General features: G+C 38.2%; 2 protein-coding genes across 2 annotated transcripts in view; both read right to left on the bottom strand.

Moving 5' to 3' along the window:
• The window catches only part of FAP (fibroblast activation protein, alpha), a 41,535-nt gene extending 34,951 nt beyond the window's left edge, over positions 1–6,584 (bottom strand). The window contains exons 1-2 of the mRNA XM_010296205.1: positions 6,357–6,584; positions 6,002–6,086 (exon numbers count right to left, since the gene is read on the bottom strand). Of these exons, the coding sequence (XP_010294507.1) occupies positions 6,002–6,086; positions 6,357–6,362 (91 nt within the window). The 5' untranslated portion in view covers positions 6,363–6,584. The remainder of the gene's footprint in view (positions 1–6,001; positions 6,087–6,356) is intronic.
• A 5,460-nt stretch (positions 6,585–12,044) lies between these two features.
• IFIH1 (interferon induced with helicase C domain 1) overlaps positions 12,045–16,043 on the bottom strand; it is a 29,905-nt gene continuing 25,906 nt past the window's right edge. The window contains exons 12-16 of the mRNA XM_010296204.1: positions 15,869–16,018; positions 15,020–15,181; positions 14,495–14,685; positions 13,060–13,153; positions 12,045–12,951 (exon numbers count right to left, since the gene is read on the bottom strand). Of these exons, the coding sequence (XP_010294506.1) occupies positions 12,769–12,951; positions 13,060–13,153; positions 14,495–14,685; positions 15,020–15,181; positions 15,869–16,018 (780 nt within the window). The 3' untranslated portion in view covers positions 12,045–12,768. The remainder of the gene's footprint in view (positions 12,952–13,059; positions 13,154–14,494; positions 14,686–15,019; positions 15,182–15,868; positions 16,019–16,043) is intronic.

The following is a 16,043-nucleotide window of genomic DNA, read 5'->3' as shown; positions in this document are numbered from 1 at the left end:
CTCGTAAAATTTCCTGGATCCTTCTCTCAGCTTAAAAGGATTTTTTACTAAAAAGACAAGCAATATCACAAATGTCTCATCTCTGGTCTAATTTTCACAGCTCCAATTTAAACCTTTACTCTGTTAAAGTGAACCCCAAAATCTCACCCTTACATGCTTAATATTCTGTGATAATCTATTATGACTGCTAATGATTTTCAAAATGTGCCCACTGCTATCTGAATTTCTACCAGTGGACTGCAAAAATTCTGAACACAACTATTTCTTACTTGATTACTTGTAATTTTGAATGCTTGTTTCTAGGCAACAGAAAATATATTTAAATGCTTTAATTAAAAGCAGCATCTTTAATTGTTTCCTATAATTGTGCTGATTCTTTCTTCTGTAACTAAAGACTGGTTCAATAATAGTATTTGAAATCTCTGCTCACAGAACCGATCTTAACATAAAAAATACATGTGTGCAGTACTATAAGGACATTGATTTGGATAGCTGTTGGTAGGCTTGGTAAGTTCTGTCATTGTGCTTCATTTCTCTATGAAACAACAAAGATGAAAAAAGATGCCTAGGGACAAAAAGGAAGAAAATAGGAGAGCCAACTACAGAAATTAAAGCTTACCAAATTTCAGCTTTGCTCTTTTCCCTTCACCACCCCACTGCCTCAGTTTTAATCCTTTGTGGTGCAGTTGCATTCATTTACGGGGTACAGTTCTGTATTTGTGCACTGAATTGGTTATTTTCCTTCACAGTGTAACTTGCTTTATATATTCCATGATCATAATTACTCACTCATGCATTTGACTGTATTCGACATACATGTATAATTGTGGTAATAAAAGCCTGTAAGCATCTACTGTCACTGGCTTTATGCTGATACCTTCTCCTTTACTGTTCAGTTCATTGTTGTGACAGAGCTTAATAAAACACAGAAAGCAGAACTTTCAGTTATATTAAACTCAGATTAACTTTATGCACACCAATCCATCACTGTGAAATTCTGTTTGAATTATGAGGATTATTCCCTTTCAAAGATTGGATGTGGGTAGACAAACACAACCCTTGCTTTAGATTTCATAGCCCTGCTGGCTTATTCCACAACATGGTCTAATGTGCATCCATATAAATTGTGTCTACTCCTGCCAAATTAAACCAAGTGTACATAATAATCAGAAAATATTCTGGTTTCTGTATTTGTTATTTTTATATCTGTAGCTACATATATGTATTTTATATGTATTTAATATATATGCATTTTTATATGTATTTTATCTGGCACCCACTGCTACACAGCAAATAGAAGATTAGCCAAAAGAAAACTAGTTTGCATCTTGGGACAGCCAGCTTGCAGAGGTATTACATTCTGCTTCTGGACTAGAGTGTCCATTCTCATCTTTGTGGCTGATGCTGAATAGCTAAAGCACAAGCTCCTTCAATATGCACGGGAAGATAGCCTTCCACCTGAGGAAACCACAGCCCAGTTCAGCATCAGAAATCAATTCCAACACTCCTGATCCTGCTCCAGAACTTCTGGTCACACTCAGCTCCACATCAGCTGAATCTGCTTTTCCATACCTGCATTACATTCAGTTATTTTTTGTGAGGTGTGCCACTGTTTTCTCTGTGAAGGTTACTTCAGAAACACCCTTTGGAGTGAGAATAAAAGATGAAGTCTGAACAAGTCCTGTTCCTCAGTATGATCCAGCTCTTACTACAGGTTGGAACAGAAACTGTGTGTAGAAAGCTAAGGCATGCTAAAATGAGAATGGTTTAGTTTACTACTGACTAACATCTCTACTGCATAAGGGTCCAGGAAAGGAAAAAGCTTCTCTCTAACTATACCCTGAGAAAGAATAATATAATCCCTTTCAGTTATTGAAAATTAAGTTTTCAGAAAATATATTTATAAAAAAAAGCTACTATAGAAATTTATCTTAGATCATAGCTATCATACATTATTTCTAAGCATAGACTTGGAGAGGTAAGATTGCTGCAATAACCCCTTTGAATTAGTCCTAAACTGGAGTATTTATTCCGCCACCAGCATGTGAATAAGCACAGAAAATTAATAGAGCCTGTTTTGGGTAAGCCACCTAATGTTGATTTAAGATTTAAGCTACAAAAGAGTCAGAGTTAGAAAGAAAAGGCCTACACAACCCCTCAGTCCTAGGTGGTCAAAGACCACAGGTGCATGAGTATAGCAGACTGAACACCATTAAGGGAGTATAAACTAATTGAGCATATCAGTTTTTGAAAACTTACCTAGAAAGATTTCAGTATGAATTCCTACTAATTTTTATGCTTACTAAAGTACCAAACAGAAGAGGTATGAATTAGTCTAACCCATCTTAATATTGTTTTTTATTACTCTGTTCTAATAAGCTTGTGATAGCTCTCTTCCACCAGCGTACAGATCACTGTAGCTAGGTTTAGACTATTACTTAGATCTGAGCCTGAACTCGTGGCTAAGACTGAACCACCAGATTTTGGTGGAAGCACACTGTCACAGTAACCTACTGATTTTCGACTACAAGAAACTTCAGCAACAGCTGAGGGTTAATAACCTCTAATTGTCACTTGCTAATTTTGATAGATGGCCAAGAAGATGAGAATTTCTCTTTATTTCTGTTTTAAGTGAAATATCCAGGCACCATTTCAATTAGAAAGCAGCAACTAACAGAACCATCTCTAGCTGAATTCAGTGCCAGCAACTGAATTCCTGACTGGAAGTATTTTTCTTCCACTCCACAATGATGGAAGCCACCCTGTTTGACTTTGCATCTGAACCCAGGGAGGCATTTATTGAATCAGAAAATGGATTTGGCTGGGGTGTAGCAAAGAACACCACCAGTTCCTAAGAAACTGGCTGCTCACCACTTCCTGATCTAATCTGCAACATCAGAGAACTAAGGTCTTGGTCTCAGGCCTAGGTCAAGTGTATAGTGGGAACAGAAACATTGACAGGCAGGATTTGGATATTCATTCAAAATAGCATAAGAAAAGATTAATTTGGAGCCTAAGCAATACATTCAGTTAATTGTAACTCTGCCTGTGGTTCCACTATTGCTTTTCAACTGCAGACAGGTATTTTCCTTCTCGTTTATGCTGCAGAAGAACAGGACTAGGTACACCAGTGTACAAGTGAAAACAACCTTTCTGAACTGTTTAGAATTGGGTTTATCATAGTTGGGTTATCATAGTAAGGTAAAGTGGGCCCCTCACTACAAGAAGGACATTGAATTGCTGGAGCATGTCCAGAGAAAAGCAACAAAGGTGATGAGGGATCTGGAGAACAAGTCTTATGAAGAGCGGCTGAGGGAACTGGGGTTGTTTAGTCTGGAGGAGGCTGAAGGGAGACCTTATCGCTCTCTACACCTACCTCAAAGGAGCTGGTAGTGAGAAGTGTTACTTCTCCCAAGTAACTAGTTATAGAACAAGAAGAAACGGCCTCAAGTTGCACCAGGGGAGGTTTAGACTAGAGAATAGGAAAAATCTCTTCATCGAGAGAGCGGTCAAACATTGGAACAGGCTGCTCAGGGAGGTGGTGGAGTCACCATCACTGAAAGTGTTCAAAAGATGTGGCATTTTGGGACATGCTTTTGTGGGCATGGTGGTGTTGGATTAATGGTTGGGCTTGATGATCTTTTCCAACCTTAATGATTCTGTGATTCTGTAAATCACACAGAACATTCCTAACTCAAAGAAATGTCAAAAAACCGTCACTAATTTTTTAGGCATAGATGTCATTCAGTGTCTTGAGAGTTCCCGCCTTGCTCTTCTCAGACCCACAGAAATTGTGTAATAACCACAACTAAGTATTTGTTCTTACTATCCTCTCCAAACAGAAAATTATTTTCCAGTATAACTTCTGAGAATTTTTCACATTTTTAGACTCTTCCATGTGTAAACCAAAACCAGTTATCACATTTTGAGAAGTTTGAAGAACCTGAAATTACTAGAAACTTAGCAGACAAACCCAGAATTAAATATTTCTTCCTCTTCTTTCAGAATTACAGATGACATATCTCTTTGCTGATTCGTTAAGCAGAAATTTAATAAGTCCTTGTCTATATATTTCTCATATGCAATTAATTGTCTTTCTAGATTGCCACATCCTTCCAGTTAAGCTGTAGTAAGGTGGAATGTACATTCCATCTCTGTAGCTATTTCCTGTCTGTCTTCGATTTGCAAAATTTGTAACTCCAAGATTAATCTATATATTCTTCCTTTTACAACTGATCAGCAGAATACTAAGAATTCAAAAGAGTTTAGGCATTTAAACGTAACTGCAGCTCCACTTACTGCTGTTCCACCTGAGAATGAGGCCATAATCAGATGTGTTTAACACAACTGTGTGTTCAACATAATTGTGTATTCCACATTGTCAAAAATGCTCCTTCAAAAGCATTCTGTAAAGTAAGATAAATTCTTTATCATCCTGCTGGGGCTAAATGTCATGTCTGATATTACTGATTACCAAGCCACTATTCAAAGAAACTATAGCGATAAAGGAGAGTTCTTTGTAATGGCTCAGGTTCTGAAGAAGCTCAGACTAAGACCAATGATCTGGTATGTGATAACTTAAGGAGGGAAAAATATATTCAATTCCTCCTACAGTACCTTCCATGATCTTTAGCAACTTCTTCAGGCTGCCAAACCGATTCTTGGTCCCCAGCCTCTTTGTTTCCTCACTGATCTTTTTTATTTAAATCTCATAAAAACATTCTGCCCTGACTTAACATGCAGACTTGGTATGAGTAAGTCTGACTTGATACCATACATTTATCTAGTAATGAAAGCTCAGATCTGACCGTGCTTAAGATAGCCAAAAAATCTGGCATCTCATCGTTGACAGTAAAAGTCAAACCTATCACTCTGAGGTGGGATCTCTTCCCAGCACTGCCTCCCACCTTGATATAATCTATCCTCATATTCACACGCTGCATAACAGAATCAATCCTAAAAGTTTCAGAAACCTCCAACCCCTCTCTCAACAAAACAACCCATGATAAGCATATTCCACAGAAAGAGCAGGTAGGAAAGAGATTTCACCTTTCACAAAACCTGCATATTAACTACAGGACTTAACTTTCACAAGACTTAAGCAGATAGATAGCTGTTTTTATAACATTTAGCTGTAAATGCAAAACTGATTTCTTCATCCCAGTCACCCTGCCAACACATGAACAAAGAATAACAGAAAAAAATTTCCTTTAAATAGATACTGTTGCTAGAACATTGGCTTTTTATTACTACTTTAATTATTTCAGAAGTGTTCAATTAATCTGCTATAGTGAAAGGGCCATGTAAATACTTATATTGCCCTTACTACACCTCTCATAGAAAAAAATTACCATCAAGTCAGTGCCACTTAGGCTCTAAATTTCAAACGACACTCACTTTAAACTTTACCAGAGGACTCAGCAGACCGCACTGTGCTCGTTTACCTACACCTGGCATAATAGTACTAGAGCAAACTATGCATCCCTGTTTTATACAATGGTGACTTTCATTTTCAAATGCAATCTTAAATATGTTCACAAACAATTCATCATACCCTACCTACAACAAAATGTTTGACTTGTAACTGGATAGAGAACTTCTGTAATTATTACACAACCATTTAAAAGCAAATACACATTCACCAAGCTAAAGGAAATTACTAACAGTTTGTGAGTCTCCTAACCCCTAACACAAAAAATAACATCATATGAGGAGATCTGAGAATTATTTTCAGTCCTGTCTAAGAACATTATATACCATGCACAATAAAGTTAATTCAGGTACTTTTCACTTCAAGGCGTTCCTTGTTTCAGCATCTGCTGGCATTTTGATCATACCTTCAGGATATTTCAGCTGTCAGTACATTTCTGTAAAGTGATAAAGCCACAACAATTCTGACAGGACAATCCTAATAATGATTTGACAAACTTATACGAACTTTAGAAGACACAGTAGCTAAAGATATTCTGTTTTACACTACATTAGATTACAAATGCCTTACCTTTTGATGGAAGCAGTATAATACACATAAGTAATAAGGAAAGCAAAAAGCATATAACCACGCCAAATATGATTTTTAGCCGGGTCTGCAGGACAGAAACAAACAATAATTACATTCTAATATTGCCTGAAGCACGCCTCTATGGCTTGTACACAATTAAATCCTCCAACTCTAACTGCTGTAATCCGTCCAAGGAACAAGCAAAAATGTCCCTGCAGTATATTTGAAAACACTTCCCTTTCCTTTTTCTTTAAAATAAATACTTTCACATCAGAGCCTGGCCTTGTGCAATAGCTGACAGTTTAAAACAACAGATGTAAATGTTACCAAAAGCTAAATTCAGCAGTATACAGACCTTCATTTTCCTGCCGTATTCTAAAAGAATGTAAATTCTCTCTTCTGGGTGTTGGTCAGTGGATCTAGGAGAGGAGTTTGAAAAGGCAGTATCTGTTTTCACAGTTGGAGGCCAAACCTCTGGCAGACTTTTTTTTTTCCTACATAGTTTTGAAAACTGTGCCAAATTTCAAAGGGTTTCCACAAAATTAGAAACAGGCTTTCGGGGAAGTTCTTGAACCAGAAATGGACAGTGGGTGGCTATAGGGGTGGTGATTATATACTTCCCATCAATGTGAGCTGTAACCAACATCTGCTTACACTAACTTAAGTGTTTTATGATTCAACAGTTACTTGATATGTACTGTTTTTCTCTGAAAAGTATCTGTGGTATATTTTGGCAATCCTCATGTTCTCAGGACATAGTCATGACCTTATTTCTACTCTCTACAGAGAAATTAAAAGAAAATCCTATAGCTTTATATTTTATATATAATTCATGTGTATTCACTTTCTGAAATAATAAATGATGGCGGAAGAATGCAAAACAAGAAGCAGAAACAGATATCATTTAATGTCTTCCACATGTGAGGAGAATTACTTTCTCAGAAAACTAAAAACTTCTATAGGCTATGTAACAGAGATTAGAGGAGTAAATATTTACTGGCCCAGTGCAAATTCTGAAATACTGCTTAAACTACCAATTGCATGTATTTTATTTAGCTCACAGAAACGGGATCAACTGAAAACAGGGAAATCTTCTCTTGAGACTGCAGTGTCAAGTTACATAAGAGATCCCGCAGCAGAGAGAAGAAATGCTCGAAAAGGGAAGTATGCCCTGCTCATTAGACTGAGTTTACTCAAATATTCTTACTACTGGTGTGCCACAGAGCCGCTGTGGGGAGGGCCGGGGAGGGAGGGGAAGGCGCAGGCAGACCGCTCCTGCTCATCCCCTTCAGCAGAGACTCCAGAGCGGCCATCGGCGCTACCGCGGGGGTGGGGGTGGGGAACAACCTCCGGGTGGGGGAATAACGGTCGGAGGGGAACAGGCGTGAACATGCATGCTGCCCCCTAGCGGCCGAGAGCCTCGTAGCGCCGCAATCTGGGCTGAAAAGAGACAGAAACGTTTAAACGAGACAACATTTTCTGGGCTGGTAGCGCCGCTTAGCCTGCCCCTGCCCAGCCCGGTATCCCGGAGGTGCCCGGGTCCCTTGGAGCGCTCTGCCCTGCCACCTCCTTTCTTCGCAGCTCATTGCTCTTTCCCAGCACCCCCCGTGCTTTCAGGCTTCCCATCATCACCCGGTGAGGTTGGATGCACTTTAGTGCATCTCCACACACCCTGCGATGTACAACTGCTTATTAGCAAGGTCCAGGTTTCAGAAGGATGTTCTCAAAAAGGAAATCCTTCCAGTGCTCTTACTACAGAGCCAGTAATCATTCTTTCAGCTGATTAACCTGACCATGAGACTAGGCCAGGCATTTCAGATGTGTTATTAGGCAAAAAGAAAAAAGAAGGCGGTCTCGCAACCCTTTGCAGTATTCATCCAGACAGTGTGCTGGGAGGAAACACCAACCAAGGACCTGTGCGGAGTGCTCTGCCCCACAGCCGTGGTTTCAGGCTCTGTGTTATGTACAGAAAGGTACCAGGGATGGCAGCAGACAAACTAAGCTACAAAATAAAGCTTATCGTCCACTTACTCCCTGTAGCTTCCCAGCCATTTCCCCCAGTGCCCACGCCAGAGGAGAGGGCAGTGCCTGGCGCTGGTGGTAGGCCCTCCTCTGCTTGGTCTCCACAGCCTGCTCGGGGTGGCCAGGCCCAGCTGCAGCCCCAGGCCTGGCTCAGCTTCCTCCTTGCTGCTACCCCCAGCCCGTGTGGTAAATGTCAACTGCCAAAGGCCACAAACTGACATAATATTCACTAGGTTTCACATGGAACTTAGAGACCGGTGGTGACTGGGAGTTGCAGGTTGGGCTTAAGCGCTGTTAATTTTGCCTGCAGAGCCTGCTGTATCCCCTCATCTTTCTCCCTGCACCAGTCTTTTATTTCTCTCCTGTGCTTAACTCCAAAAAGGGATAAATAAGAGGGTGAAGAGAGGAGTCTGGAATGGTGGTGCCTCTATGTGGAAGTCAGGCATAGGGACTATAATTTTTCGGAGGAGGTTAACAAGGACTGAGTACCCAAATCTTACTGAAATTCAGTAGAAGCTGGATGCATCACGCGTACCGGCTTCTTTGAAAATTGACACTTTAGTAGATGAGATAGGTTTCCTGTCACATCAATCTGTCCAGCAGAACTAGGGCTAATGTTTTACAGAGAAAAAAGCCTCAATGTATGACTACCGAAGGTTGTCAAGTTACCATCCTATCCTAACAGCATGGGCTGGAATTTGAACCCTAACCATTACACCAGCCTTGGTGAGGCAGCAGCTGATCTGGGCAGTGTTTTGGAAACATTCCTCCCATTAGTCTTGGTGGGAAGATTTTTGAAAAGAAATTCAAATTAATTGTCTGGAAAAAAGAGTGATATGAAACATGCCTTATTTTCCCATAAACTCAGTTCCCCTCCCTCCCCAGTTTTTGTCACAACAGTAAAGTACAAGTTATACAAGATAAAGTTTCTGAATAAGATCCATCCTGTTGACACAAGCCATGCAGGAAAAAACAGCTGGGAAGGCTAAAATACATTGTTCCTGTTACAGTGTATATGAAGGGCAGAACTGAGCTAAAAAACAATAGTGTTTCCTAATAAGATAAAACCGCAGCTACTCAGAATTTCCAAACCAGAAAAGTATTGTGACAAAGACTTTTTTCCCCATGTAACTCATGCTTCTTATTCATATTTCCAAACTGTTACTTATTTCCTAGCATTCTGTGGTTAATGCCATATGCATTTTCAATAACACAGTTCAGAGAAATCCATTTTTTTCCTACCAATGTTGGTTATTTCTGACAACCAGACCATCACAAAATTGCAAATGCAGGTTTTGATCAGGCTAGTTTTAATTTCCAAATATGCAGCTTCCTCTAATGAATGCATATTTAGAGAATGCCTCAAAGGAAATGATTCAAACTCACATGATCTAAAAGACTTTGCAAAATGACTAGATGCTGCATACTATGTATTTTTCTAATTTGGAAGTCTAATTATTTAGGCACATGCTGTAGTAAGATTCACAAAGGTTGCAGCATTAGTATCAAAACAAAATTTACCTGGCAGAGAATGACCCTTAAAAGTTTTGTAGATCTATTGCTCCTGACACCTGAACCCCTTTCTCTGGACTGTTTATACTAGTACCAGTGAAGAAGCAAACAGCAATTCTTTCAACAGCCAAAACTCTTCCTAACTTCTGCAACAGCAGAACCCTGTAATGTAAGATAGAAATAAAAGTGTAAGAAAGCTAGAGAGGGTGAATCGGAGAAATGGACAAATTATGGAGCAGAAAACATATTCAGTTTGTACCACAACTACCCAACCAGTTATGAAACTACTCTAAGGTTACTAAAGTATTTACATTTCGCAGATGAGGAAATGCAGATTTACAGATGTAGGTTGTACATGACATCAGAGCAAACATAGACAGAATAATGAAAATGCAACTAAAGCTGAACCAGTTCTTAAGTAGCCACACACAGAGCTAGACAAAACCCCAGTGACTAGTAGTTTTTCTTCCTTCCACATTGTGAACGAATAAAAGCTGTAAGTAAAAAATACAATCAGGACTTGTCACACTCCCTGGAGGACTTTGGGTCCATAAAGGCAATAAATGCAGAAGCAACTAGCAGATAAAATATGGCAGTTTAGCTTGTTTTTTACAACTTTACACTTCCTGGATGAACAATATAGGCACGTTTTATGACCCTATTCAAAGACAATAACTTGAAGTGGAAATTCCTTATCCTACACGCCAGCAGGATTCATTTGAGGTTCATTACGCATTATGCTGAAGTGAGATTGTGCAAACACTATTTAAGCTTTGGTGACAACGTGGCTGAGTCATGCTAGGAACTGGGAGTATAACAGCAGCACACGGGTGAACTACAAGAAGCCCAAGCATGTTTGTGATACGGCCCCGCTGAACTCAACTATAAAAGAACAAAGAAATTCAGCTGCATATGCTTTTGTTTCTTCAATAAGGGAAATATCAAAAGCTCAGATGTCTGAAAATCTATTCAGTGTGGAAATTTATGTGAGGATCCAGCAGCAATCTATGTAATGATATCATCTTTTTACGAGGGTTTTACACTTCTGTACAGTACTGAATAAATTACTTCAAACACTTGAAAATGCTACGTACAGTGTATTGTTATATTTACATAACTATAAAAACTCATTAATACAGAAATCCAGATATGATCTGGATGATGATTATTTACCAAGAGAAACTATTCTAATAATTAAATTTTAGTATATTTAGTAGCATCTCATCAGATACTGAGTGCATGAACAAAATACATCTGAAATGACAATTGTGTTATCTATCAAGCTCCAACACTTTAAAATAGTTAGATTCTCAGGTCAATGTGTAAAAAGTGTAAAATTTGTCCTGCACTTAATGCTAAATCAGCAGATTCTACAAGCAGCCAAAAGCTTCAGTATTAAGCAAGATACTACAATACAAGAAAGAGAATAACTTAGAGTTTCTAAGAACAATAGATGAGGCGAATTGGATTAATTTTTTTTAACTAATGAAGTATCTAATGCTGAATAAAGAAGCTGGTGAAGATTTCACATTTGTTCTGCCCTGAACACCACATAAAGGTAAGAACAGCATTATATGAAGATATACGCAAATATAAAACACATACAGTACAAACCGTTTACACTCCCTACCTCCCACTGGCCTTTACTGCTTTAGTTGTATCATTCAAAAATACCTGTGGAATTGCTGTGTCTTGAAACATCTTTGCATGCATAATCTCTTAACTCTCAATATGCCTGATTTTTTTTACAGCCTTAAGGTAGTAGCTTATTGGTATAAATCACTGTTGTGGAGTAATTTCAACCTATAAATAAACAAAAAATTTCTGTAGTTTAAGCACAATCTAATCTACCAAACTGCTATAGTGAAAACTCATCAGTGTGCATATTTATTTTATAATGCTATAATATGTTTATAAGTAAGTAGCTAATCCCAAAATGGCCTGTCTCCGTTTGGTGATATCTTAAATGTGCTGCTCTTCTCAGTCAGAAATTAGATTTTTTCCCTCCCCCTGAAGCAAGGCTTCATTTTTCAAGAAATATGAAAAAAACCCAAACCAAATTTGATGCAAAACTGAAATCAAATGTGATTTAAAAAAAAAATGTGTACAGTATTTATATTCCTTTGAAAACTGTAGAGCAATTACAGATCTAGCCATAATAGGATTGTTTTTTGCTGGGATATACTTTTCAGCTACCATGTAACTTAGAAATTTTACCTGGGGCTACTGAAGCGTTTACATGTCCATGCCAGTAAACATACCACTTTATCCTGAATTTGCAAAGCTGACTGTTATAACAACAACCAGACCTTCCTTCCACTCTCCAGTATCTTACTTGCAAATAGGGGGGGAAAAAAAATCTGTCAATGAGATAAATATGGAGACAAGACACATTATGCTATTTTTACAGTCAGAATACCACTATCCTTTAAATTTCTAGGGTGAAACTGTGGCACTATTATTGTCAAAGTACTTACAATGAAAGAGAATAAACAGTATCACAGATGGCAAAGGTTAATCATTATAGTAATTTATTGAAAAAAACACATACCTCATTTATATAGGCAGTTTAACAATCCTATGAAACTAACACACAGAAAGTCACTTGGCATTGTGCTGCTTTGACATTAAAATAATCAATTTCAAGTCAGTTTAAGGGCTTGATTTTTTTGAAATGTCTTTTAATGGAAACTTAATTTTTGTCTGTCAAAATGTATGATCTTACACCTAAAGATAAGAGGGGAAGAACTCAGTCATGAAAACACAGATGAACCAACGATTCAGAAATAACACTCAGCTAATCTGTTCTCTTGACATGGCTTCTCTTTTGAGACACTTTATCTTCAAAATGGTTGTAGCAGGAAGAAAAACAGAAAATAATCACCCTGGCAAGTCTCAAGATGTCTGTCGAATTTCTGTGCCTGACGACAGGTCACCTAACACACTTTTGTGTTGTCACCCCATGACGGAATGTACTGAGAGATGGGAATTTGTTCCATGGATACACACGACTGCAGTGTATTTGGTTGTCTTTTTCCCAGAGTACCACTGCAAATCTGAGCACAGACAGCAGCCTGTGACTTCGTCCTTCTTTGGTTCTTCTTTCTCTTCCAGACAGTTTCCTCAGGCCCAGGAGCTTTCCTAGTGTTCATGATGCAGCACTCTCTATAGGGGAGCTTCTAATCAGCAGTTAGAGAAAAGTTGAAACGGGCTTTTATTTTCATTCTGAGTCTTTAATCTTCATCACTCGAAGGACAATGAGCTGCATAATCAAAACTAGGGAACCTGGCAGGCAGTTCTCCCCATTTCTTAAAAATTTCCTTTTTTGTTTTCTTGTCTTCAAACACAACCACAAAATTTCTAATCTTTAGACAAGGCAGGTCAAGACCTCGGTGAACCATCATATTTCCCCAAGCCTGCAAGTATAAGGAAATTACGTTTCAGATAAAATAGACAAGATCATTAGACGGAAATAAATGCAGAACAACAACAACATAAAAGTATGAAAATAAGTTGTTCCTCACTTGTCCACAATCTTTACATATAATTTCCCCATTTGTCTGGTAATCGGCATGCTTATCTTGCAGTGTCTTATTTTCTCTTGTATGGTAAAGACTTCTGAAAAACAGTCAGAAGGCATGCATCAGAATACATTGGTCATTCAATGCTACATATAGCCTTAAAAACAGTGAGTACAATTGCTGAAGTCAGAGATGAAACCTAAAAGGTGGTAAATTCTCTGTTGTGCACATTCATGAGTTAGAGAAAATGCAAGGTCATATTTCATGCTCCTAAGTAATGGTGAAATACAACTGTACTTCTTTTGTAGCATTTCAGGAGCTGTATCCTCCCTCACACATCTTAAAATAGGAGGGGGGTTCTGTTATAATAGGGGATAGATCTAGCTTGGTTTCTTCAGGTGCCATGGAGCCATCAAAGAAATGATACCTGAAAGTTAGAGGTTTTCTTTTTATTCCCTGTAGTCCAGTCTTACCCCCTAACAGAATCAATTGGTTCTGACTATCTGGAGCTGCAGAATATGTGCACATTCTTACATCGTTTAGTTTAGGGAGTACTTGATATTGAAGGTTACTATTGGCCTCTGCTGAGAGGTTCTAGGAATTATTACCCTGTAGTTTGAATTGATTGGTAACACTATGCTGACAAGACAATTTCACAGTAAAAGCAGTTTAATGTTTAGGGCTGCAGCTCAGTTTTAATTTTTTCAACATATGGGTATTAGTTTCTCAATAACTCTTCAAAACATCTTTACAAATTATACCAGAGATATGTCTCAAAGAAACAAGAACTTTGGAGGACGGTGGCTGGATGGTGTCTGTCATATCATTGACAAAACATGACTGATCTGTAATGTACAATACCCATTACAAATGCCACTGAAGTTGAATTAAACCATTTTCTTGGTCTCTTAATTTCCATTTTGAGTGGGAAGAGAAAGTCACCTCCTGTCATCATGGCACTGAAAATTTAAACACAGTTTAATATAACATAACACTGGGAGAACTAAAAGAGATGTGTCACCAGTACCTCCTCTAAATATACAACTATCAATGCACAGCTCATGGCCAACACACTGTTTGAGTCAAACTCTTATCCTGAGCCTGTTACTGGTGTAAGTATGTGGGTAACTGGTATTCATCTTTGGTTAGAGTTACTCTGTGGCATACATTATATAATAAGTGACCTAGTTAATATTACCACAGGACCTGTATCTTTTTCGAAAGTTTCAAACTCTGGTCACCTCAAAATCAGGGGTAAGAACAAACATTTCCCTCAAACTCATTACCTGTAAATTCCATAGAGCCTAGGACTTGACAATATTGGAATAATCTTTTCTCTTGCCACACAAGGCCTAGAAGGTTACAGGCCCTGTATAGCCATGCTGAAAAGAAAACCTGGTTTTGCCTGAAAGAGATAAAGTAGTTCATAAACACTTACTGGAAGTCTTTTTTCACACTGACATGATGCATGTTTTCAATAACTTGTATGTCTTCTCCAGAACATATCAGCTTGTGGCAATTTTTGCATAAGAATGTTATTAGTGAAGGATTTTTCTTGTATGTCTTGCGCTCATCTCTCTTCGCTTTCATTTGTTTTTCCACTATACTTTGCAACTGGAAATTCTGAATCTAGAAACAGATCAGTAAAAGCACTGTATCATTCTGGTGGAATAACAGTAGTAGTTTTCTTTTTCATTTATTTTACTGAGTTCACTGACAACATGACTTCTAGTCAATTTTCCCAACTTGTGTCCTTCCCCCCTTAACAAAAGAAAAGCAGACTTTTCTAAAGGCCCTGAAGAGATAGACTATAAAACAAATATTGGAACAAGGATTCAAGGCCATATGTAGTAGCTAATATTATTTTATGGTTTCCTCCCCTAAACAGATTTCAAATAGAATGTATTCCTTCCAATATAAATCAGTATTCTTTAAAGGGCAAGTGCAGAGTTGCAGTAAATACCTTCTTTAAATACTCTTCCTGTGGCATGTTCTGGACACGCTGAATGGCGTTATACATCATTTTCTCACGGAAAATATTAACATCCTCACGTTCAACAGCTCCTGAGCCACTGGAAGCCACAAGTGCATACGTGCTCTCATCAGCTCGAGCTCGACCGCGAGCCTACAATTTGCAAGGAGTACAATGTAAACAGCACAGTGTTCCCTACAACGCTGCACAACATTTATTCCTAGTTTTGTAATGGAAGACATGTACTGTTCCTTATGCAGTGTCCCCACAGAGCATTTTTTTCCACTTAACTCAGGAAGATAAAGAATCAGTGAATACCACAAACTGTTTCTGCATTATCATTAAAGATACCTTTGAAATAGTACTCAGGAGATTTGTGATTAGCATAACATTTTGCACAACAGAACCTGTATTTTGTCACCAAAAATAAGAATGCATTTAAATATTTAATATATGAATATTTGTGTTCACAAATTAAGTGAGAACATGGACAAACTGGTATTCTCATTATGCAGTTCTCTCTTTTTAGCTGTTGGTGGTACAAATTCTTTTAACCAACCGGTCAGTTGATCACATTCTTATGCCTTTTTTTCTAAGAGAGCTTACTGTTTATGTAGAGCTTTAAATGGATGTTACACCATTACACATGGAGGCAAGTTTTATATTGCATGCAAACTGAGGACGGCAACTGGAAATCAATCTTGTTGAAAGAACATTTTCTCTTTTAGTAGGCAAGTATTTCAAAATTATCTTCAAAGCCCAGGTATATCATTCACCATTTGCATGTTCTAAACAGAAAAGCACTTTAAAAAGTAAGTTGTGTATGCAGTAAACTCATACCTGCACCATAGCAATTTCATTGGTGACGAGGCCATAGCGAATAACTATGTTACACTCTTTGATGTCTAGGCCTTCCTCAGCTACAGTAGTAGCAATAAGTAAATTTACACTTCCGCCTCGGAATTTATCAATGACTTCCCTTTGCTCATTCTGTAAATTAAAAAAAACCAAACCA

This window comes from Phaethon lepturus, unplaced genomic scaffold, assembly GCF_000687285.1.
Source record: "Phaethon lepturus isolate BGI_N335 unplaced genomic scaffold, ASM68728v1 scaffold6481, whole genome shotgun sequence".
Classification (NCBI taxonomy): domain Eukaryota; kingdom Metazoa; phylum Chordata; class Aves; order Phaethontiformes; family Phaethontidae; genus Phaethon; species Phaethon lepturus.
This window is presented reverse-complemented; position numbering and strand designations above follow the sequence as displayed.